Genomic DNA, 26,190 nt, shown 5'->3' on the forward strand with positions numbered 1-26,190 from the left:
CTGTCCATTTTAGGAACTGTCCAGAGCAGCATATGTTTGCTATGGGGATTTTCTCCTGCTCTGGACAGTTCCTAAAATGGACAGCAGAGGTCAGCAAAGAGCACTGTGGTCAGGACATAAGAGGAAATGCATTTATTTTTTGGATTTCTCTTTAGTATACATCCCCTAAAAAGTACTGGAAGGATTAAGATTTTTTAATAGAAGTGATTTACAAATCTGTTTAACTTTCCGGCACCAGTTGATTTAAAAAAAAAAAAAATAAATAAAAACACACTTTAAAAATCATACTAAGGCTGGGTTCACACCACAATTTTTCTATACACTTTTTGGATACGGTTTAAAAAAAAAACAAAAAACATATGCAACCGTACAGCAAACCGCGGCCATAGACTTTCCATTCAAAACCGTATGCACCATATTGTATACGGGAGTCTCAGTTTTTCAAACCACACGGTTTTTTACTTTTTTTTTCTGGACAGAAAACCGTATCCTACCATGGTTTTCGGTCCGGGTGAACCCGTGTACGTTTATTTTTTTTTAACATGGGAGTCAATGGGAGCCGTACAGAACTGTATGTGCGTCCGGTTCCATACGGTTTTCACCATCCGGTTTTTGACTTTGCACAGCTTTTTTTTCTTGGAATTTCAATCAAACAAGTGAAACTTTATTCATAATGGAGTGAAAAGTTCAAAACGTATACGTTTTTTTTTTCTTAAAAGACGGATGCAACCGGACATCATTTTGCAAACTGTATACATATAAAACTTTGTAAACACATTTTCATACAGTTTAGTCAGGTTTTGAGGGATCCGTTTTTTTTAATCAGAAACCTGATAAAAAACTGTATTGCAAAAACGTGGTGGGAACCCACCCTAACTTCTGGTATTGGCAAAATCATTTTATGTGGGATGTTAGCTGACCAGACTGGAAACACAAGAGTGTTGCCAGTTAACCCCACAAACCCCAAGGTCTGCAAGATAATACTAAGACGTTCCAACAGTGAGTATACCTTCTGCAGTTGCAGACTTGACGGAGAGAATATTCTGCGCACATTGTATGGTGGTGCTCATTCATGAAAACTGACAAGGTGCAGACAAGTTCATATCGAAAGAATACGAAGGCACTCACCAACTGTAATGTGTCTTCTTCTTTATTGCCAGTGCAAATTCATACAGGTTACGGCGGCTGCATGCCGCTACGAGTGAGTAGACGCCAGTGCGCTCAGAGCGCACTGGCGTCTACTCACTCGTAGCGGCATGCAGCCGCCGTAACCTGTATGAATTTGCACTGGCAATAAAGAAGAAGACACATTACAGTTGGTGAGTGCCTTCGTATTCTTTCGATATGAACTAATACTTATACTAAGTAATAATACGTAGTAAATCAAGAGTGATTCACGCCGAAAAATTTACGGGCGGAAAAAAGGAATTTTATTTTCGGGTGCAATTCGCGCGCAATTTGCACTGAATTGCACGTGGAAATGGGGGAGAAAGAAGTGAAGGGTTTCTCAGCCATTTTCGCACAAATTTTGCGTACATTTCGCGCAAAAACGATGTCAGGCGGAATTTTTTTTAACCATTGACTTCTATTGATTTCTGCTAGCGGATTCCGCTTGAAGAAACATTAAAGTCAATGGGCAGAGGGGATGTGAATTAATTTGGAGCGGAGAATTCAAGAGGAATTACTCGAGTAAATTCCTTTTGAATTACCCTGTGTGACATACTCAAAAAAAAAAAGGAACATATAGGGTACATTCACATGTACAGGATCTGCTGCTGATTTTGTTACCCATTGACTTCAATGAAAGAGCTTTATTCATCATTCAGTCTTCATTACAAGTCATACAATCACAAAAAGCATGAATGGGTGGCAAAAATATGCAGCAAAAACATGCAGCAGATCCTGTAAGTGTGAGCGTACTTATATTGAAGAAAATAAAAATATGACTATGCAATAAAAACATATTGATTAATATGCAATAATATATACCTTAATGGTCTATTCACACGTACAGTATTCTGTGCAGGATTTGATGCGCAGGATTTTCTGCTGCAGATTTCAATGTAAACTGAAGGACTGAACACAGCTTCTAATCCTGGGCATCAAATCTGTGCAGAATACTGTATGAGTGAATAGACCCTAAACGGGTTCATTTTGGCAAAAGAAAGAAATAAAAAAAATTATAATTTCCTTTTTGTAGAAACTATAGCTTATAAAAAAATAAATAAAAAAAAGACCACTAGGGGTCCCTATACCATCCAGAGCATAATCCTGTCTGGCTGCAGCATCATCTTTGTCTGAGCTAAAGCGATGGTATAGACAAAGTCCTGTAAGCGAGGATGGGACTAGCACTCCTTTGTGCTCACTCCTGTTCTATCAGACTGCAGCATGAAAACAAAGAGGAGGGGGTTAAAGAGCAGCCTTGGATGAAGAGACCCAGCACTGCACAGCAGACTCATGGAGGAAGTGAATGCATGGTGAGTGTGGGTGGGCTCAGTGCTTGCCTTGGACACGCCCCTCCCTGAGCAGTGAATAAGGGAGCAGCAGATCACAGAGATTTTTAAGCGAAGTACAGAAGCTCATGGATCGTACCCAGAGAGTGGTGGTCAATGATTCGTACTCTGATTGGTCCCCGGTTATTAGTGGTGTACCCCAAGGTTCTGTACTGGGACCGCTGTTGTTTAATTTATTTATCAATGATATAGAGGATGGTATTAACAGCTCTGTTTCTATCTTTGCAGATGACACCAAGCTTTGTAGCACGGTACAGTCTATAGAGGATGTGTATATAGAGGGGGGGCTGTGTATATAGAGGGGGGGGTACAATCTATAGAGGATGTGCATAAGTTACAAGATGACTTGGATAGACTAAGTGTCTGGGCATCCACTTGGCAAATGAGGTTCAATGTGGATAAATGTAAAGTTATGCATCTGGGTACTAATAACCTGCATGCATCGTATGTCTTAGGGGGGATTAAACTGGCAGAGTCACTGGTAGAGAAGGATCTGGGTGACTTGTAGATCACAGACTACAGAATAGCATGCAATGTCAGGCTGCTGCTTCCAAAGCCAGCAGGATATTGTCATGTATAAAAAGAGGCATGGACTCAAGGGACAGGGACATAATACTCCCCCTTTATAAAGCATTGGTACGGCCTCACCTGGAATATGCTGTTCAGTTTTGGGCACCTGTCCATAAAAGGGACACTGTGGAGCTGGAGAGGGTGCAGAGACGCGCGACTAAACTAATATGGGGCATGGAACATCTTAGCTATGAGGAGCGATTAAAGGAGTTACAATTGTTTAGTCTTGAGAAGAGACGTTTAAGGGGGGATGGGATAAACGTATATAAGTAAATTAATGGCCCATACAAAAAATATGGAGAAAAACTGTTCCAGGTTAAACCCCCCCAAAGGACGAGGGGGCACTCCCTCCATCTGGAGAAGAAAAGGTTTAGTCTAAAGGGGCGACACGCCTTCTTTACCGTGAGGACTGTGAATTTATGGAACGGTCTACCTCAGGAACTGGTCACAGCAGGAACAATTAACAGCTTTAAAACAGGATTAGATACATTCATGGAACAAAATAACATTAATGCTTATGCAGAATTATAAAACTACATCCCTTCCCCTTATCCCCTTACACCCTTCACTTCAATTCCCTGGTTGGACGTATGTCTTTTTTCAACCATACTAACTATGTAACTATGTAACTATGTAAGCTAGACACATTAAAGGGGTACTCCGGTGAAAACCTTTTTTCTTTTAAATCAACTGGTGGCAGAAAGTTAAACAGATGTGTAAATTACTTCTATTAAAAAATCTTAATCCTTCCTGAACTTATCAGCTGCTGAATACTACAGAGGAAATTCTTTTCTTTTTGGAATGCTCTCTGATGACATCACGAGCACAGTTCTCTCTGCTGACGTTATTATAATAATAATAACGCTTTATTTATTGTTGTCCTTAGTGGGATTCGAACCCAAGTCCCCAGCACTGCAAGGCAGCAGTGCTAACCCCTGAGCCACCATGCTGCCCTTAGCATACATCTGCTATGCATGGTTGCTGAAATGGACAGAGATGTCAGCAGAGAGCACTGTGCTCGTGATGTCATCAGTGTTCCAAAAAGAAAGGAATTTCCTCTGTAGCATTCAGCAGCTAATAAGTACTGGAAGGATTAAGATTTTTTAATAGAAGTAATTTACAAATCTGTTTAACTTTCTGCCACCAGTTGATTTAAAAGAGAAAAGGTTTTCACCGGAGTACCCCTTTAAAAGACACTAATTATTTGCATAATCTAGTAGTTAACATATATATATATATATATAAGCATGCTTTGAAGAAATAGACACATAAGACATGATGCTCAGCATGTCCTAAAATTTATAAATATCTAGTGTGCACTGATACTTAAGAAATTGCTAGACCGGGAGGCATACTGGTAGCTCAAATACAAACATGCATTATGGTTTGAAAGGAAGGAACATTACAATATTCAAATGGAAATAAATGATGCCTAAATGAATTAAATATTGTAGAATGACATCCTGTCTTATTGTTTCGGCCATCTGGTAGGTGTGTTCCAAATGTCCTGAACAAAAGACAAGATGTAATTCCACATTATTCAATTTATTGTGCTTTTCCTTTCATAGCATCCGATATGCCACTGGATGCTACGTTCATTTTAGGACACACTGGGGGATATTTATCAAAACCCGTGCAGAGGAAGAGTGGTGCAGTTGCCCATAGCAACCAATCAGATTGCTTCTTTCATTTTCCACAGGCCTCTAAAGAGGCCTGTGGAAAATGAAAGAAGCAATCTGATTGGTTGCTATGGGCAACTGCACCACTCTTCCTCTGCACGGGTTTTGATAAATCTCCCCCACTGAGTATTATGTCTTTTATCTTATATGTCTATTTCTTTAAAGGGGTACTCCGGTGGTCACGTGTTTTTCCGTTTTTGACTTACCCTATTTGTTTTGTTTCATTTCTATTCTTGTTGTTTAGCCGACTCTATTTCCATTCTTTGTTGTCTTTTTATCCCCCACTTTGTTTTCCTATCTTTGCTTCTATTTCCTGTTTCTTGCTGTGCTGAAAACTACAAATCCCAGCATGCCACATGCCTTGCTGATTTGGGGCGGCTCCTTTTTTTTTTGTTCTGCCCTTTACCCACCCTACAATTTTCCCGGGTCGGCCCCCTTATACACAGCACATTAAATATAATCAGCCCTGTTTGGGATACACTGTCATACACACACAAAAGGGACTACAACTCCCAGCATGTGTCATTCACGAGTCTTCAGTATAACACCAGCATGCTGCCTCTGTAGCCTCCTGGGGGTTGTAGTTCACCACACCTCAGTAGGGCATACACCAGTGTTTCCCAACCAGTGTGCCTCCAGCTGTTGCAAAACTACAACTCCCAGCATGCCCTGACAGCCTTTGGGCATGCTAGGAGTTGTAGTTTTGCAACAGCTGGAGGCGCACTGGTTGGGAAACACTGGTGTAACATGATGTGTATGCTAAATAGGCTAGAACAGTGTTTCCCAACCAGTGTGCCTCCAGCTGTTGCAAATCTACAACTCCCAGCATGCCCAAAGTCTGTCCAGGCATGCTGGGAGTTGTAGTTTTACAACAGCTGGAGGCACACTGGTTTGTAAACATTAGCATACACACACACAACAGGGACTACAACTCCCAGCATGTGTCATTCAGGAGTCCCCCCCTCTCCCTTCACACATATAGAGATCATTCCCAGTATGAGATGTCTTCCCCTGGAGTCCATACATCCCCGGCCCGTGCACCTTCTCATCCTCCCCTTCAGATAACACTTATCGTCTCTGTGAGGTCCTTCTCCTGTGCAGACCTGTGTCCATAGAATACAGAGCAGGGGGGAGGGGAGGTGAGGAGGTGAACAGGTAAGCAAAACACATACATGCTGCCAAAACATATAACACATGTATATTGCATAAAAACTAAACTTACAAAGAAGATGCCATATAGTCAAAAAAATTTACCACTGGAGTACCCCTTTAACCCATTAACGACGCAGGACGTATATTTACGTCCTGCGCCGGCTCCCGTGATATGAAGCGGGATCGCGCCGCGATCCTGCATCATATCGCTTCGGTCCCGGCACTCATCAACGGCCGGGACCCGCGGCTAATACCACACATCGCCGATCGCGGCGATGTGCGGTATTAACCCTTTAGAAGCGGCGGTCAAAGCTGACCGCTGCTTCTAAAGTGAAACTGAAAGTGACCCGGCTGCTCAGTCGGGCTATTCGGGACCGCCGCGGCGGGAGGGCCCTTACCTGCCTCCTCGGTGTCCAATCGACGAATGACTGCTCCGTGCCTGAGATCCAGGCAGGAGCAGTCAAGCGCCGATAATGCTGATCACAGGCGTGTTAATACACGCCAGTGATCAGCATAGGAGATCAGTGTGTCCAGTGTTATAGGTCCCTATGGGACCTATAACACTGCAAAAAAAATGTAAAAAAAAAAGTGTTAATAAAGGTCATTTAACCCCTTCCCTAATAAAAGTTTGAATCACCCCCCTTTTCCCATAAAAAAAATAAAACAGTGTAAATAAAAATAAATAAACATATGTGGTATCGCCGCGTGCGTAAATGTCCGAACTATAAAAATATATCATTAATTAAACCGCACGGTCAATGGCGTACGCGCAAAAAAAAATTCCAAGGTCCAAAAAAGCGTATTTTGGTCACTTTTTAAACCATTAACCCCTTAACGACGCAGGACGTATATTTACGTCCTGCGCCGGCTCCCGCGATATGAAGCGGGATCGCGCCGCGATCCCGCATCATATCGCGTGGGTCCCGGCGCTAATGAACGGCCGGGACCCACGGCTAATACCACACATCGACGATCGCGGCGATGTGCGGTATTAACCCTTTAGAAGCGGCGGTCAAAGCTGACCGCCGCTTCTAAAGTGAAACTGAAAGTATCCCGGCTGCTCAGTCGGGCTGTTCGGGACCGCCGCGGTGAAATCGCGGCGTCCCGAACAGCTGATCGGACACCGGGAGGGCTCTTACCTGCCTCCTCGGTGTCCGATCGACGAATGACTGCTCCGTGCCTGAGATCCAGGCAGGAGCAGTCAAGCGCCGATAATGCTGATCACAGGCGTGTTAATACACGCCTGTGATCAGGATGAGAGATCAGTGTGTGCAGTGTTATAGGTCCCTATGGGACCTATAACACTGCAAAAAAAAAGTAAAAAAAAAGTGTTAATAAAGGTCATTTAACCCCTTCCCTAATAAAAGTTTGAATCACCCCCCTTTTCCCATAAAAAAAATAAAACAGTGTAAAAATAAATAAAAATAAACATATGTGGTATCGCCGCGTGCGTAAATGTCCGAACTATAAAAATATATCATTAATTAAGCTGTACGGTCAATGGCGTACGCGCAAAAAAATTCCAAAGTCCAAAAAAGCGTATTTTGGTAACTTTTTATAACATTAAAAAATGAATAAAAAGTGATCAAAATGTCAGATCAAAACAAAAATCATACCAATAAAAACTTCAGATCACGGCGCAAAAAATGAGTCCTCATACCGCCCCGTACATGGAAAAATAAAAAAGTTATAGGGGTCAGAAGATGACATTTTTAAACGTATAAATTTTCCTGCATGTAGTTATGATTTTTTCCAGAAGTGCGACAAAATTAAACCTATATAAGTAGGGTATCATTTTAACCGTATGGACCTACAGAATAATGATAAGGTGTAATTTTTACCGAAATATGCACTGCGTAGAAACGGAAGCCCCAAAAATTTACAAAATGGCATTTTTTTTCGATTTTGTCGCACAATGATTTTTTTTCCGTTTCGCCGTGCATTTTTGGGTAAAATGACTAATGTCACTGCAAAGTAGAATAGTAGAATAGTAAAATAAGCCATAATATGGATTTTTAGGTGGAAAATTGAAAGGGTTATGATTTTTAAAAGGTAAGGAGGAAAAAACGAAAGTGCAAAAACGAAAAAACCCTGAGTCCTTAAGGGGTTAAGGTATATCATTGCATATTGTTCCTTGTGTTTGACAAAGTTTTTATCGTATAGTCCTATTTTTCTTTTCCACATTATATGTACATTTGTCTTTATTATATCTTAGTATTATCTTGCATACCTTGTTGTGCGCGGGGTTAACTGGCCACAGGTGTTTCCGGTCTGTCCAAAAACTCCATCAACATAAAAGGATTCTGCCAACACCAGAGATAAGTACGATTAAAAGGGTACTCTGGCGCTTAGACATCGTATCCCCTATCCAAAGGATAGGGGATAAGATGCCTGATCGCGGGGGTCCCGCCGCTGAAGACCCCCATGTTCTTGCACACCACACCCAGTTAAAATCAGTCCCCGGAGCGTGTTCACTCCGGGTCTGATTACTGCCGATCACGGCCCCCCTCAATGCAATCCTATGGGAGGGGGCGTGACAGCTGCCTAAGATGAGATGTCTAAGCGCCAGAGTACCCCTTTAAGAGTGGGTTTTCAGCTCAAAACGCATCATTCTCTGCGTTCCTCACCAGCCATGTGATGTTTTTTTTGTATGCTGAAATAATTTAAAGCTTTCTTCACAAGTGCGGCGATGTACCTCTAGTTATTTTCTAAATGCAAACCATGCTTCAGGTTTATACAATGTTAGGCCTGGACCCTTCCAGGCCCCAGTAGTCATTAAAAATAAAAAATAAATGAAAAACGACTACAGCACCACCATTTTTCTTTAATTGTGCATAAGCCTTAAAAGGGGTACTTTAAGCGGGGCGTGGCAGTGATGTCACGAGCCTCCGGCGCTGCACCTGATGCTCTAAACGAACGCCAGGTGCAGCAGGGAGATCGTGGGGGTCACCGGCCCTGGGACCCCAAGATAAGACATCTTATCCCCTATACTCTTACCAAACAAAATGTTACCTGTTGGGGAGACCAAACTCTTATAGCTTAAGCGCAACTGAAGATCTGGCGGTCTTGTAGTCTTCTTCCATTTTTCTACATACATTAATTTCATTAACAAATGTAAGAAAGAAAAAGATTGATTTGATTTTTAATGACTTCTTCTGGTGGATGGACGCTATACGATCCATAGGCTGTGGTCATGTCCCAAGCATCGATCACACCAACATTAAGTCCTCTGAAAATGTCCTTCACCAGGAGATATTGGATGTATCCATGGAAATCACTGAATCGTTCAACATCACCATTCATTTCTCTGGTATTTTCTGACTTTATGATGACTTTGGTATCAGGGCTTCTTAAAAACAAATTTTCAATGGCTTTGCGAATATTGAGAACTCTTCTGATGAACAGGTCAAGGGGAAAGGGTCTGAAATGTTGTCCTACAGAAATGACGATGATGGTGTAAGCGCCTCCGCCAATCAGGTCAATTTCATTAGTGATATAGGAATGGTCTTTCATGTTGAAGAAACTCTGAGTTACAAATGGGTGTCCATGCTTCTTCCATTGAATATAAATCTGGTTTGTGAAATCATATCCTAAAATGGTCTTATGCCTGCCAATTCCATGATTATTATAGAGCAAATATGCTGCAAAAAAAGGAAAAAAAAGGGTTTAAAGGAAAGGCAAAAGGTACTTATTGTATTAGATTTAGATATACTTTGAATAATATCATTGTCATTAGTCATAATTAATTAAATGCTATTAAAATAAATAAAAAAAACATGAATAAATGAACATTGATTACCCTAATACATTTTATAAGCCTGTGTTTTTTTAGAGTCCTATCAATATTTTAGTATATTAAAGATAGGCCTACAAATAGGTTACATCTTACATCTTACTAAAAAATATATTTTAAACGTAGATTATCTAAATTGTGTACGTCATATTAAATTCACTAGATTTATGGGCAGGAAAAAAATGAATAAACAAACACCCATTTCGGAAACCTCTGGGTTTCCGGGACTGGGGACGTGATGTCACGCCACGCCCCCTTCATTCAGGTCTATGGGAGGGGGCATGACGGCGGTCACGCCTCCTCCAACTATAGACATGAACGGAGGGGGTGTGGCTTGACGTCACGTCCCCAGTCCCGGAAACCCGGAGGTTTCCGAAACTGGAGATTCAGCACCCGCATAGAAAGCGGGTGCTGCAGGGAGATTGCGGGGGGTCTCAGCAGTTGGCCCCCTGCCATCAGACATCTTATCCCCTATCCTTTGGATAGGGGATAAAATGTTTTTGCCTGGAATACCCCTTAATTCACTATGGAGCTGCCAAAGATAGCAGAGTACACCTTCATAGACAATTTATACTCAAGGATGCACATGTACGCCCTGGTGCGTTAAAGGGGTACTCCGGTGAAAAACTTTTTTTTTAAATCAACTGGTGCCAGAAAGTTAAACAGATTTGTAAATTAACTGAAGCAAAGATGTGATATTCGGCACTGCTATGATAGGCTCTGACGGACAGTCGTGTATGACGCTTATACGGAGAAATAGAAGTAGAAATGTGGTGGTGCGCTGATACTTGGCAAAAGTTCAAATCTTCAAAAGGCAATGAAGGAATAGAATGAATCGGCAACTCACCAGTCTTCTCTTTAGAAAAGGTCCCTTTATTCAAACATACTCACAGCATGAAATGCAATCAGGGAGAGGGATCGGTGCGGGGGGGGGTAAAAGTAGTAGGCTACAGATTCTGTTTCACTCGTTACACGAGCTTCATCCGGCCATAACTACCTGGAACTCTGTGCTGCTTCTTATACAGGTGAGCGGCCAATCAAAAACTTTTCTGGACCGCCCATCTGATCTGACGTACCTGGCGATGCTTCTTAGAGTATCGCCATTGGCTATATGTCGCCATTTTGGAAGTACGTCAGTAGAAGTTAGAAAAAAATAAATACTTGCTAAAAAATGTGTATAAAGTGATACATTTAAAAACAAGGTGCATAGTCTACTTTCTCGTTAAGGCCAAGTGGACCTGCTGCAGCAGTATGTATAATCCAGTAAGTTTCTCTTTGTAGTAAATACTGGTCGATGTTAATCCCTGGTTTGGATTTAACTCTTTCGATCCCGGCAAATTTTTAATTGTCAGTTTTTCCTCTGTGGGCTTCTATCATATGGGTTACAAGTCTAGGTGCTCCTTTAAGTGTGCGGAAGGAATATAGGTGTTCCCTAATTCTTGCGCATAATTGTCTTATAGTTTTCCTGATATAATAGAACCCACAGGGACAAAAAATGACGTAAACCACATATTTTGTTCTACATGTGATGAGTTCTGATACTGTATGCGTTATTGCTCCTATCCTCATTGTTTTAAATTCAGCGTTACTTTTGCAGAAGTTACATGTCCTGCATGCGAAATTACCCTTCGGAGTCAGTTTTTCAAGCCATGTACCCTCTGCATTCTTAGTTTTCTCCTGTTTCTTTAGGATATTTCCTATCGTTTTATTTTTTCTGTACGAGATTAGGGTTTTTTCAACGCTATATCCTTCAATTCTACATCACTTTCAAGTATATGCCAATTACGCCTAATAGCCTGTTCTATGGTTTTATTTAATGGAGTATTCTGGAACGTGAATGTGAAACGTTTCTGATCTGGTAAAATAAATTTCTTCTTATTCTTGTTTTTTAGTAAGCTGACTCTTTCTGTTTCCTTGGCTTTTTTTCTACCTTCTTGTATTAATTTAAGTGGATATTGCCTTTCTCTTAATCGCTGTTGTAGATCATCTGCCTGTTCGTTATACGTACTCTCAGATGCATTATTCCTTTTTAGGCGAATAAATTGTCCATAAGGGACACCCTTCTTTATTGTCGCAGGATGCGAACTATAATAGTGGAGAAGGGTGTTCTTCAACATCTTTTTTCTATAACCTGTACTTACTATTTTATTCTGGTTTACAGTTAATCTAACGTCAAGAAATTCAATTGTAAGATCGCCGAATTGGGACGTAAAAGCTAGATTCATGGTATTAGTATCATTCAAGTATTTAACGAAATTATCGAATTGTAATTCGGTTCCTTCCCAGGCTATTAGTATATCGTCGACATAACGGGCATAACATTTTATGTCCCCGATAAAAGGATTAGTCGACGAATATACGTATTGCCTCTCGAACTCTGCTAGAAAGAGATTGGCGTATGTACAAGACAACGGGGTACCCATCGGGGTCCCGGTGTCCTGTCTATACCACCGATCTCCAAAAGTGAATGTACTATTCGTTAAAATGAAAAATAACACTTCGGTGACGAATCCTGTAAATTCTTCTGATTTTTTAGACCTTTTTAACCCCTCTTTGACAGCCTGTACATCCGTATCATGCGGGATACAGGTGTACAGGCTGATCACATCAATTGAGCACAACTCCCAATCTTGTTCCCAATTTAAATCCTCCATCATCTGTAATAGATGTAATGTATCTTTAACCCCTTAAGGACCGGGGTTTTTTCAGTTTTTGCATTTTTGTTTTTTGCTCCTTGCCTTTAAAAAATCATAACTCTTTCAATTTTGCACCTAAAAATCCATATGATAGCTTTTTTTTTGCGCCAGCAATTCTAATTTGTAATGTCAACAGTCATTTTGCCCAAAAATCTACGGTGAAATGGAAAAAAAAATCATTGTGCGACAAAATTGAAAAAAAAAGCGCAGTTTTGTAACTTTTGGGGGCTTCCGTTTCTACGTAGTACATTTTTCGGAAAAAATGACACCTTATCTTTATTCTGTAGGTCCATACGATTAAAATGATACCCTACTTATATAGGTTTGATTTTTTCGGACTTCTGGAAAAAATCATAACTACATGCAGGAAAATTAATAAGTTTAAAATTGTCATCTTCTGACCCCTATAACTATTTTATTTTTCCGTGTATTGGGCGGTATGAGGGCTCATTTTTTGCGCCGTGATCTGAAGTTTTTAACGGTACCATTTGCATTCATAGGAATTATTGATCGCTTTTTATTCATTTTTAAATTATATAAAAAGTGACCAAAAATGCACTATTTTGGACTTTGGAATTTTTTTGAGCGCACGCCATTGATCGAGCGGTTTAATTAATGATATATTTTTATAATTCGGACATTTCCGCATGCGGTGATACCATATATGTTTATTTTTATTTTTATTTACACTGTGTTTTTTTTTTATGGGAAAAGGGGGGTGATTCAAACTTTTAATAGGGGAGGAGTTAAATGATCTTTATTCACTTTTTTTTTGCAGTATTATAGGTCCCATAGGGACCTATAACACTGCACACACTGATCTTCATCATTGATCACTGGTTTCTCATAGGAAACCAGTGATCGATGATTCTGCCGCTTGACTGCTCATGCCTGGATCTCAGGCACTGAGCAGTCATTCGGCGATCAGACAGCGAGGAGGCAGGTAGGGGCCCTCCCGCTGTCCTGTAAGCTGTTCGGGATGTCGCGATTTCGCCGCGGCTATCCCGAACAGCCCACTGAGTTAACCGGCAACTTTCGCTTTCGGTTTTAGCCGCGCGGCTCAGCCCTGAGCGCGCGGCTAAAGGGTTAATAGCGCGCGGCGCCGCGATCGGCACTGCGCGCTTTTAGGGGCGGGTCCCGGCTTCACTATAACGCCGGGCCCGCCGTGATATGATGCGGGGTTACCGTGTAACCCCGCGTTATATAAGGAGAGCAGGACCAAGGACGTACCGGTACGTCCTTGGTCCTTAAGGGGTTAATATAAGCCGATATTACTTTGAGCATGGGATTTAGGAGCCATTCTAAATAGTGAGATAAATGCTCCGTGACAGATCCCACCTCCGACACGATGGGTCGTCCCGGGGGAAGGGATCTGCCCCTTATGTACTTTGGGCAGGTGGTACCAAGTTGCTGGTCTAGGTGTTTCGGGTATAAGACGCTCAGCATTCTTTTTAGACAGAATGCCCTTTTCTACTGCTGTATGGAGAAAAGATGTTAGTTTGGACAGGATTTTATTCGTGGGGTTGGATTTCAGTGGAGTGTAGGTGGCGGTGTCTTGAAGTTGCCTTTCGGCTTCAGCTAAATACATAGATTTATACATAACGACTACCGCCCCTCCTTTATCTGCCCGAATCACCTGTAAATCCTCTCTATTCTTCAGTGTGGTTAAGGCTGTAATTTCTGCTTTAGATAAATTAATTGGATTCTCTTTGTAGATGATTGATTTAACATCCTGCATCACTGCATTTTGAAAGAGGTCCAGGCTACTTCCCGGGAATATCGGGGGGTTAAACCTGGATTGCTTCCCTTTTGTGAAGCGTGGGTGCTCAACATCCTCTACAGCCATAGGTTCACTGAATTCACTAGCTAACATTTCTAAACAGTCTATCTCTAACTGTGTACACTCTATTGGAAAGAAACCTAGGCCTGTGGTATCCACAGGTAAATCTGCTGTACATTGTTCATGCTCATGGTTTTTTTTATTCGAAAAGAATTTATAGAGATTAATGTCTCTTAATGATTTGGCTAGATCGATCTCAAATGTAACGGGGTTGAATTTTTCTATCAGTCCTTAATTTAAACCTTTCGAGAGGAGAGTGTCCATAGTAGGGTCGAGAGTCTCTGATGTAAGGTTTATGACGTTGGATTCAGTCAGCGTTCGGAAATCATTCATGTTTCGGTTTTTCTCTTTTTCGGATCTCTCGGCTTTCTTTGGTCTTCCCCGTCTTGTATGTTTCTTTGCCCTAAAGGGACTGTTTTGTTTTTATTTTCTAGGGGCTGTTGTTCTTGTTGATTTTTATTAGTGGTCTTGTTCACACTATTAGAAGTCTCGGTGCGTTTTTTGACTGTATATTGCGATGGTCTTCGCTGGTAGGATTTAACTGCATTTTTGGTGGTATTCATTTTATAGTGCCACTGGAATTCTTTGTCTTGATCGTAATCTGCTTTATCTCGCAAGAACTTTTCTCTCTTTTTGTTCTTAATTTCTTCTTGTAATGTGGCTAATTTATTTTGCAACTTAGAATAGAATATTTGTTTCGAATATTCGTTTAGTATATGCGATTTTAACTTTGTTCAAATCTTCGTTAATTTTATCATGTTCAATTCTGCTCCTGGTGAGAACAATGTGTAATAGTTTCATGGAATGCTCGTGATGAGCTTGTTTCCAGATATTTAGAAAGACTGGGTCTTCGTTAAATTGTGCTGGGACTTTCTAAGCTCTAAGTCCTCTTGGTGATCGTTCAGACTAGACGTACGACTGCAATGAGTTGATCGTCCAGAAGACATGGATCTCCTTTTCGGAGAGGTTCGTAATGCGGTTTTCTAGGGACTTAACATCTAGAAGTTCGATGTCGTCCTTGATGTTGCATTCCAGGAAATACCCCCCCGGATCCTCTCTCCCAGTGAGTAATAGATTCTCCAAGGCTGAAAGCATCCCGTCTGATTCCATGTCCATATTTTGTGGCGTGGTTTCGGCCATGCTAGCGTGCTCTGAATACAAAGGAGTCGTGAGCCGAAGATAACTGAAGCAAAGATGTGCTATCCGGCACTGCTATGATAGGCTCTGACGGACAATCGGGTATGACACTTATACGGAGAAATATAAGTAGAGATGTGGTGGTGCGCTGATACTTGGCAAAAGTTCAAATCTTGAAAAGGCAATGAAGGAATAGAATGAATCGGCAACTCACCAGTCTTCTCTTTAGAAAAGGTCCCTTTATTCAAACATACTCACAGCATGAAATGCAATCAGGGAGAGGGATCGGTGCGGGGGGGGGGGTAAAAGTAGTAGGCTACAGATTCTGTTTCACTCGTTACACGAGCTTCATCCGGCCATAACTACCTGGAACTCTGTGCTGCTTCTTATACAGGTGAGCGGCCAATCAAAAACTTTTCTGGACCGCCCATCTGATCTGACGTACCTGGCGATGCTTCTTAGAGTATCGCCATTGGCTATATGTCGCCATTTTGGAAGTACGTCAGTAGAAGTTAGCAAAAAATAAATACTTGATAAAAAATGTGTATAAAGTGATACATTTAAAAACAAGGTGCATAGTCTACTTTCTCGTTAAGGCCAAGTGGACCTGCTGCAGCAGTATGTATAATCCAGTAAGTTTCTCTTTGTAGTAAATACTGGTCGATGTTAATCCCTGGTTTGGATTTAACTCTTTCGATCCTGGCAAATTTTTAATTGTCAGTTTTTCCTCTGTGGGCTTCTATCATATGGGTTACAAGTCTAGGTGCTCCTTTAAGTGTGCGGAAGGAATATAGGTGTTCCCTAATTCTTGCGCATAATTGTCTTATAGTTTTCCCGATATAATAGAACCCACAGGGACAAAAAATGACGTAAACCACATATTTTGTTCTACATGTGATGAGTTCTGATACTGTATGCGTTATTGCTCCTATCCTCATTGTTTTAAATTCAGCGTTAAATTTGCAGAAGTTACATGTCCTGCATGCGAAATTACCCTTCAGAGTCAGTTTTTCAAGCCATGTACCCTCTGCATTCTTAGTTTTCTCCTGCTTCTTTAGGATATTTCCTATCGTTTTATTTTTTCTGTACGAGATTAGGTTTTTTTTCAACGCTATATCCTTCAATTCTACATCACTTTCAAGTATATGCCAATTACGCCTAATAGCCTGTTCTATGGTTTTATTTAATGGAGTATTCTGGAACGTGAATGTGAAACGTTTCTGATCTGGTAAAATAAATTTCTTCTTATTCTTGTTTTTTAGTAAGCTGACTCTTTCTGTTTCCTTGGCTTTTTTTCTACCTTCTTGTATTAATTTAAGTGGATATTGCCTTTCTCTTAAAGCCGAGAGATCTGAAAAAGAGAAAAACCGAAACATGAATGATTTCCGAACGCTGACGGAATCCAACGTCATAAACCTTACATCAGAGACTCTCGACCCTACTATGGACACTCTCCTCTCGAAAGGTTTAAATTACGGACTGATAGAAAAATTCAACCCCGTTACATTTGAGATCGATCTAGCCAAATCATTAAGAGACATTAATCTCTATAAATTCTTTTCGAATAAAAAAACCCATGAGCATGAACAATGTACAGCAGATTTACCTGTGGATACCACAGGCCTAGGTTTCTTTCCAATAGAGTGTACACAGTTAGAGATAGACTGTTTAGAAATGTTAGCTAGTGAATTCAGTGAACCTATGGCTGTAGAGGATGTTGAGCACCCACGCTTCACAAAAGGGAAGCGATCCAGGTTTAACCCCCCGATATTCCCGGGAAGTAGCCTGGACCTCTTTCAAAATGCAGTGATGCAGGATGTTAAATCAATCATCTACAAAGAGAATCCGATTAATTTATCTAAAGCAGAAATTACAGCCTTAACCACACTGAAGAATAGAGAGGATTTACAGGTGATTCGGGCAGATAAAGGAGGGGCGGTAGTCGTTATGTATAAATCTACGTATTTAGCTGAAGCCGAAAGGCAACTTCAAGACACCGCCACCTACACTCCACTGAAATCCAACCCCACGAATAAAATCATGTCCAAACTAACATCTTTTCTCCATACAGCAATAGAAAAGGGCATTCTGTCTAAAAAGAATGCCGAGCATCTTATACCCGAAACACCTAGACCAGCAACTTGGTACCACCTGCCCAAAGTACATAAGGGGCAGATCCCACCCCCGGGACAACCCATCGTGTCAGGGGTGGGATCTGTCACGGAGCATTTATACCACTATTTAGAATGGCTCCTAAATCCCATGCTCAAAGTAATACCGGCTTATATTAAAGATACATTACATCTATTACAGATGATGGAGGATTTAAATTGGGAACAAGATTGGAAGTTGTGCTCAAATGATGTGGTCAGTCTGTACACCCGTATCCCGCATGATACGGGTGTACAGGCTGTCAAAAAGGGGTTAAAAAGGTCTAAAAAATCTGAAGAATTTACAGGATTCGTCACCGAAGCGTTATTTTTCATTTTAACGAATAGTACATTCACTTTTGGAGATCAGTAGTATAGACAGGACACCGGGACCCTGATGGGTACCCCGGTGTCTTGTACATACGCCAATCTCTTTCTAGCAGAGTTCGAGAGGCAATACGTATATTCGTCGACTAATCCTTTTATCGAGCACTTAAAATGTTATGCCCGTTATGTCGACGATATACTAATAGCCTGGGAAGGAACCGAATTACAATTCGATAATTTCGTTAAATATTTGAATGATACTAATACCATGAATCTAGCTTTTACGTCCCAATTCGGCGATCTTACAATTGAATTTCTTGACGTTAGATTAACTGTAAACCAGAATAAAATAGTAAGTACAGGTTATAGAAAAAAGATGGCGAAGAACACCCTTCTCCACTATTATAGTTCGCATCCTGCGACATTAAAGAAGGGTGTCCCTTATGGACAATTTATTCGCCTAAAAAGGAATAATGCATCTGAGAGTACGTATAATGAACAGGCAGATGATCTACAACAGCGATTAAGAGAAAGGCAATATCCACTTAAATTAATACAAGAAGGTAGAAAAAAAGCCACGGAAAAAGAAAGAGTCAGCTTACTAAAACACAAGAATAAGAAGAACTTTATTTTACCAGATCAGAAACGTTTCACATTCACGTTCCAGAATACTCCATTAAATAAAACCATAGAACAGGCTATTAGGCGTAATTGGCATATACTTGAAAGTGATGTAGAATTGAAGGATAAAGCGTTGAAAAAAACCCTAATCTCGTACAGAAAAAAAAAAACGATAGGAAATATCCTAAAGAAACAGGAGAAAACTAAGAATGCAGAGGGTACATGGCTTGAAAAACTGACTCCGAAGGGTAATTTCGCATGCAGGACATGTAACTTCTGCAAAAGTAACGCTGAATTTAAAACAATGAGGATAGGAGCAATAACGCATACAGTATCAGAACTCATCACATGTAGAACAAAATATGTGGTTTACGTCATTTTTTGTCCCTGTGGGTTCTATTATATCAGGAAAACTATAAGACAATTATGCGCAAGAATTAGGGAACACCTATATTCCTTCCGCACACTTAAAGGAGCACCTAGACTTGTAACCCATATGATAGAAGCCCACAGAGGAAAAACTGACAATTTAAAATTTGCCGGGATCGAAAGAGTTAAATCCAAACCAGGGATTAACATCGACCAGTATTTACTACAAAGAGAAATTTACTGAATTATACATATTGCTGCAGCAGGTCCACTTGGCCTTAACGAGAAAGTAGACTATGCACCTTGTTTTTAAATGTATCACTTTATACAAATTTTTTAGCAAGTATTTATTTTTTGCTAACTTCTACTGACGTACTTCCAAAATGTCGACATATAGCCAATGGCGATGCTCTAAGAAGCATCGCCAGTTACGTCATATCAGATGGGCGGTCCAGAAAAGTTTTTGATTGGCCGCTCACCTGTATAAGAAGCAGCACAGAGTTCCAGGTAGTTATGGCAGGATGAAGCTCGTGTAACGAGTGAAACAGAATCTGTCGCCTACTACTTTTACCCCCCCCCCCCCGCACCTATCCCTCTCCCTGATTGCATTTCATGCTGTGAGTATGTTTGAATAAAGGAACCTTTTCTAAAGAGAAGACTGGTGAGTTGCCGATTCATTCTATTGCCTTTTGAAGATTTGTAAATTACTTCTATTAAAAAATCTTAATCCTTCCTGTACTTATTAGCTGTTGAACACTACAGTGGAAATTCTTTTCCGTTTTAAACACAGAGCTCTCTGCTAACATCATGAGCACAGTGCTCTCTGCTGAGATCTCTGTCCATTTTAGGAACTGTCCAGGGTAAAAGGAAATCCCCATAGCAAACATATTCTGTTCTGGACAGTTCCTAAAATGGACAGAGATGTCAGCAGAGAGCACTGTGGTCATGATGTCAGCAGAGAGCTCTGTGTTTCAAACGGAAAAGAATTTCCACTGTAGTGTTCAGCAGCTAATAAGTACAGGAAGGATTAAGATTTTTTAATAGAAGTAATTTACAAATCTATTTAACTTTCTGGCACCAGTTGATTTAAAAAAAAAAAAAAAAAACGTTTTTCACCGGAGTACCCCTTTAAGTCCCAGATGGCAAGAGCGTACAGGTATGCCTTGTGTCATCTAGAGTTGAAGGGAATGTTTCACTTAGATTTTTTTTTCACAGATTAAAGACAGATACTAAAATGTGTTTTTTGTTTTCTAATCTATTTGTATTTTTCATTTTATTTTTATTATTGGGGCATCTGAGCTGCTCTTATCAGTCTTTAGAGATATGCTTTACAGCAAACCCCATGGACATAGGAATAAAAGACTAGCTCAGACCTTCTTCATTTCTATAGTAGAGTTTTATAAACATGCTCTGTGACCTGTACATAATACTAAAACCCAACAAATGTAGAAAAAACAAAGCAGGCTAAAATCTATATATCAAACAAGACAAATAACCATGGTTAAAACCCAGAACATGTGCTCAAAGAGACAAAAACTAAAGTGCATAATACAGATCTAATTACCAGAAGAGAGTTCCAGCAATAACTTTTCCCCAACCAGGGAGAATTAACACAGAATCTGTTCAGACATAAACCTAATTTCTGAACAGGACCCAAAGGAAAAAAATTCAAAAACACAGAAACGGACATTACATATGAGGAGAAAACTGCTGAAAAGTGATCTGTACAGAACTGGAATTTTTATCTTATTATAAGGTTTAAAAGGGGTTGTCCAGTGAAAGAAACAACCAGTGTATGGTGTCAAAAAAGTTCAAGAAATCAACTTCCTAATATAATGTTATTAGCCATATTGCACAGATCTCTCCATATCAGTTGTACTCTCTACCTTACAGCTGTGACATCACGTCACATTCAGAGCCCACATATCCGTTTCCCTTCCATCCTCTTTATTCAGGGAGACACCAGTAACATGAAGGGAGAAGCTCATATTACCGCTCACTAGATTCTAAGGAAAAAGAAGCCTCTCTCAGTCACAGTGGTTTCAGCCAAACAAGGCTCACTGCTGTCTTTTCTGAGAAACGCTTTCTGCTGACTTTAAAGGGGTTATCCAGGAAAAAAACTTCTTTTTATATATCAACTGGCTTCAAAAAGTTAAACAGATTTGTAAATTACTAAAGCAAAGAGAAGGAAAGTATGTCCGCACTCACCAAGCCGTAAATGACAAATATGCTTTATTGAAGTCTTCGGATTTCCAAGTAAAAGCAGTATCAAAAACACCCGGGTGCAGGGAGGGGGAGCTGCTCCTGGCGGGGAGACTGGGAGCGGCTGTCAGGAACAACAGCACCGTTTCGCGTTATCCACGCATCTTCCGGTTCCACCGTTTCGCGTTATCCACGCATCTTCCGGTTCCAAGGAACCGGAAGATGCGTGGATAACGCGAAACGGTGCGGTTGTTCCTGACAGCCGATTCCAGTCTCCCCGCCAGGAGCAGCTCCCCCTCCCTGCACCCGGGTGTTTTTGATACTGCTTTTACTTGGAAATCCGAAGACTTCAATAAAGCATATTTGTCATTTACGGCTTGGTGAGTGCGGACATACTTTCCTTCTCTTTGCTTTAGTATATTCAGGACTGCCTCCTATGTATGTCCGGCACCATATCCAGCCACACACCCGTGATCTTTGATTTGAATGTCTGCATAGTGGTTGTCTAGCAGTGCCCACCCATTCCTTTCTTACATATCAGATTTGTAAATTACTTCTATTAAAAATCTTAATCCTTTCAGTACTTATGAGCTTCTGAAGTTAAGGTTGTTATTTCCTGTCTAAGTGCTCTCTGATGACACGTGTCTCGGGAACTGCCTGGTTTAGAAGCAAATCCCCATAGCAAACCTCTTCTAAACTGGGCGGTTCTCGAGACACGTGTCATCAGAGAGCACTAAGACAGAAAAGAACAACCTTAACTTCAGAAGCTCATAAGTACTGATAGGATTAAGATTTTTTAATAGAAGTAATTTACAAATCTGTTTAACTTTCTGGAGCCAGTTGATATATATATAAAAAAAGTTTTTTTTCCTGGATAGCCCCTTTAAATCTAATGAGCAGAAATATGAGCTCCTCTCTTCAAATTAATGGTCTGGTCCTGAGCAAGCTGGGGGGGAGGGGGGGGGGGAGAGATCAGGGTGGGAGCTGCGCTTTCAGAGAGTGGACGGGGCTTCAGCTGAAATGGAGAGATCTCTGCACTTTGGTACTAATAACATAGTATTTATGCTTTATTATACTTTCTGACACCTTACACAGTTTGTTTCTTTTGCTGGACAATGCCTTTAACGGCTGGGGAAAAAAAATGCATGATTTTAAGATTATTTTATAAACTAGATAGCAAAATGGAAAATTAGAGGAAAAAAATCATAATAATAAAAAAAACAAGTTTAAAATAATAACTTTATTTAAAGGTGAACTGCAGCAAAATTCACTTATCCCCTATCCACAGCGGGGCCCCGGTATTGCCGTGCCATGAGCCAGCTAATGCGCGTAGCGCCCCAATCCATACAGCTCTATAGGAGAGGCGGGAAGGCACGAACGCTGCATCCCTGCATCTCCCATAGAGATACATAGAGGAGGCGTGTTCGCCGCAGTATCATGCTGTGGCCGGCGCGCCTCCTGCACGGGAGAGCCAGAGCCCCATGCAGAAGATCACGGGGGTCCCAGCATTCGGACCCCCCCACACACACACACAATCAGACACTTATCCCCTATCCTGTGAATAGGGAATACGTTTCATTTATTGCAGATTTCCTTTAAACATTAGGCAATTTTCTGAGGACACATGCTCTGAATGACCTCCTTAAAACTTTACCTTGTCTTTCTTTGCTCCCCTGTCCCTGTAATTTTATGTCCCCTGACAACTCCTCCCCACAAAGAGCCCCTGCCCAATTGTTGGTCAGCAGAGCCTGAAGAAGTAAAGAGCATGGCAGAGGGTACATACAGTCTGACATAAAGGACCATAGTTGGCATTGGCGCTGTGCACCTGATTTCCTCCTTCTCCACATCTTATTGGAAGCAGAGGAGCACGACCATTATTGCTGGCCACCAAGTATATATATATATATATATATATATATACACACACACACACATTCATATACACACACACATATACAAAGCACCATACTTACTCTTCATGATTTTCGGGATATACTCAATCCACTGACGAATTGTTGAATCTCCCATCAAATATATCATTTTACCAGCCAAACAGGTTTTAATATTATAAATGGGGTTATAAGTTGTAAGGTTGCAGTATATCGGAAACCATTGGTTGTTCAGGAAATATCCACTGGGGAAAGGGGGGAACATCCCAGTTTGACATGCTGATGTTGACACTTTCATTGGGCAGGCTGAGAAATAAATGCACCAGAATGAAAAAAAAAAAAAAATACACGTATTATTTCCTAAAAGACTATGCTAAGACTATGTTCAGAGATGACAATGGCCCATAGAAGAAAGTAAGAATTAAAATCTAAAGCTGGACATACAATACATATTAGATAGCTGTGGGCCAAATGCCCCTTTGGTTGCCAGCCATCTCTTTTGATTTTCCCATACATATGCTTAATCAGTTCCCATTTTTCAATTGAGAGAGAAAGGTCAGCTACTGTCCGACGCCTCTCGTGGTTGAGGACCAAAAGATTGGGCAGTCGAAATCCAACATATCCGATCCTTCTCTCCCATGACATAATCTGCTGGGGCACAGTCGGGATTCCACCATACACATTACATGATTAGCTAGTCCTGCCGGAATCAATGGCTCCGTCAGCAAAAATCAAAGGTGTATGGCCATAGGGATAACTTACTGCAGTGGCTAGTAAAAATAATAATAATAATTCTTGCAGAGTTAAAGGGGTATTTCGGCTTTACACATCTTATTCCCTATCCAAAGAAATATACTAAGAGATTTATAGTAACGCCACGCCCCCTCGATTCATGTCTATGCAGAATGCCGAGAGCTGCACCGAGATCACGGGGGTCCCCAGCGGGACCCCTACGATCATACATCTTCTCCCCTAGCCTTTGGATAGGGGATAAGATTTATAACGCCGAAATACCAAAATAAAGCTTTTTGAAGACAAATAGGCCGAATTCACACTGAAAATTCCGCTGATAATCCCATGGGCAGCTGCATTGCCATTTCCATAGATGGCAATGCATTTCTGAGTGGATATGCTGAAAGATCTGCTCAGAAAAGCATTGCTGTCTATGGGGACAGCAATGCAGTCTGCACAGAAATTCCCTCTGGAGATTCCACAGTGTGAACCTGGCTTAAAAAGGAGTACTCAAGTGTAGGAACACTTATCTATCTCTATGGGAGAGTTGGATACACAGCGTTCGGGTATCTCTGGCTCTTAGATAGAGATACAAGGAGCTGGCACGTCACAAATGGCGATTTTCTATTTATGCTAATGAGGGCCTCTGGGCATGGGCGGAGCTCCGATCCGAGCTCGGGGCATGATGATGTCATCTTCGCTGAGCGGCCGCTCTGCCCGGCTCATCAATGCTCCTTTGCCCGTGTTAGTGTATGGCACATGCGCCTCTTACTGTGTACTCCCGGAGGAGGCATCCTCCCTGGCTTCTTACTTTTCAAAGATGGCTGCGGCAGTGAAGCCGAGGGGAACGCTGCTTCCAGGAGTACACAGAAAGCGGCGCATTTCATTAACATGGGCGAAGGAGCAGGGAGGGGGGTTATGAATATTGATGAGCCAGGCGGAGCTACGCCCGGGAAAGAGGAGGTAGGCATGCCCCAAACTCAGATAGGAGCTCTGTCCATGCCCCAAGGCCCTCATTAGCATAAATAGACAAACAAGATTTTCGGCGGAATGGCTGGGCGAACCTCTACAATGTGAGTACCATTTTAATCAGCATCAGCTGCACTACAATCCTGTTTGACAGGTTTAGTGCGGGTTACACTACTGACAGATTTTCTTTAATTAAAAATAGTAAACAAATAACTTAATTTGAAAAAAAAAATGCCCCCTCCCCTTACAAAATAGTAACAGCAGGTCTTCTCTTCACAGAACCCACCCCCACCCCACATACCAGGTCCCCCCTCTCCAGTCTCCACATTATAGGTCCCCTCTCTCCAGCTGCACCCCCCCCCACACACACACACATCAAAGGACCCCCCTTTCCAGCTTCCACATAACAGGTCCCCTCTCTCCACCAGCACCCCCCCCCCTCACATCACAGGTCCCCCCTCTCCAGCAAACCCCCCCCCCCCCCACACACATCACAGGTCCCCGCTCTCCAGCCCCCACATCACGGGTCCACCCCCTCTTCAGCCCCCCACATAACAGGTCTCCCTTCTCCAGCAATCCCCCCATCCACATCACAGGTTCCCCCTCTGCAGCAAGCCTGACCCCCAAACTAACCCACATAACAGGACTCCCACCCCCCTACCTCACACATTTGGTTCCCCTTTCCTCTCATCCAGGGCTGCAGCTCTTCCCCGAGCAGCTGCAGTTACTGTGTGCTGACAGGAGGAGAAGCCAGGAGCAGTGAAAAGACAGAGTAGAGGCTGATGTGAGTGTCCTGTCTCCCAGTACAGACTCTGTAGCCTCCGGACCTCCGCTCACTGCATCAGCCTGTCAGGAGTGTCAGGACCTGTGTATGATGCTGCAGCTGCGGTGCACACAGGTCCTGACTTTCCTGACAAATTGACACAGTGACTTGTCGGTACTCAGGCGGCCTGTCCTCCAGACACTGTCGGCCGACAGGGCGGGCGGCCTACCGGGAATTTTCCCGATATCCCGGTAGGCCAGTCTGGCCCTGCTTTTGACAATTAGGAATTAACATGAATATGACCAGCAATCCAAAAAGATATATGATCAGTAATAAAAAAAAGAATAGTAAAAGGATTAAAGAACTTACCTGGACACTCCAGAACGTTAACACTTTCAATTAGTTTAGGAATCTCTACACCATAAGTGAAGGACCTTTATCGGAGCAGAAAAAAATTGTAAGGAAATATTTCAGCCCCATAGTATATATCCAGGTGGACAAAAGCTACACAATGGTAAAAGGAAAAAAAGAAGAAAAAAAAAATTTACCCCATTTTTGCCATTGATTTCAGCAGTGTGTCTGATGTTAGTCTTTTTTTTTTTTCACAAGTCACAATTGAATAGTTGCATTACGCTATGAATGTTGTTGGGCAGGAGTTAAGTATATTTCTGAGATGCGCACTCAAAAGGTACACCTCACTACCAGTATGAGTGGTCCTGTTTTGCACATGGAGCAATGGTGTAAAAATGTTTGCGAGAGTTTTGGAGGGGTAAGCTGTGCATAACTAG

General features: G+C 41.6%; 1 protein-coding gene across 6 annotated transcripts in view; it reads right to left on the reverse strand.

Annotated features, from left to right (window-relative positions):
* The window catches only part of LOC130297034 (NXPE family member 1-like), a 93,512-nt gene that overhangs the window by 20,324 nt on the left and 46,998 nt on the right, over positions 1-26,190 (reverse strand). For 3 of the 6 annotated variants that reach the window (XM_056549202.1, XM_056549201.1, XM_056549203.1), the window contains 3 exons: positions 25,772-25,836; positions 23,023-23,244; positions 7,923-9,555 (listed from right to left, as the gene is read on the reverse strand). In XM_056549202.1, the coding sequence (XP_056405177.1) occupies positions 9,020-9,555; positions 23,023-23,244; positions 25,772-25,836 (823 nt within the window). In that variant the 3' untranslated portion in view covers positions 7,923-9,019. Of the gene's footprint in view, positions 1-7,922; positions 9,556-23,022; positions 23,245-25,771; positions 25,837-26,190 lie in introns of those variants that run through there. The other 3 variants (XM_056549200.1, XM_056549205.1, XM_056549204.1) reach the window with 2 other exon arrangements.

Source organism: Hyla sarda, chromosome 12 (assembly GCF_029499605.1).
Source record: "Hyla sarda isolate aHylSar1 chromosome 12, aHylSar1.hap1, whole genome shotgun sequence".
NCBI classification, from domain to species: Eukaryota; Metazoa; Chordata; class Amphibia; order Anura; family Hylidae; genus Hyla; species Hyla sarda.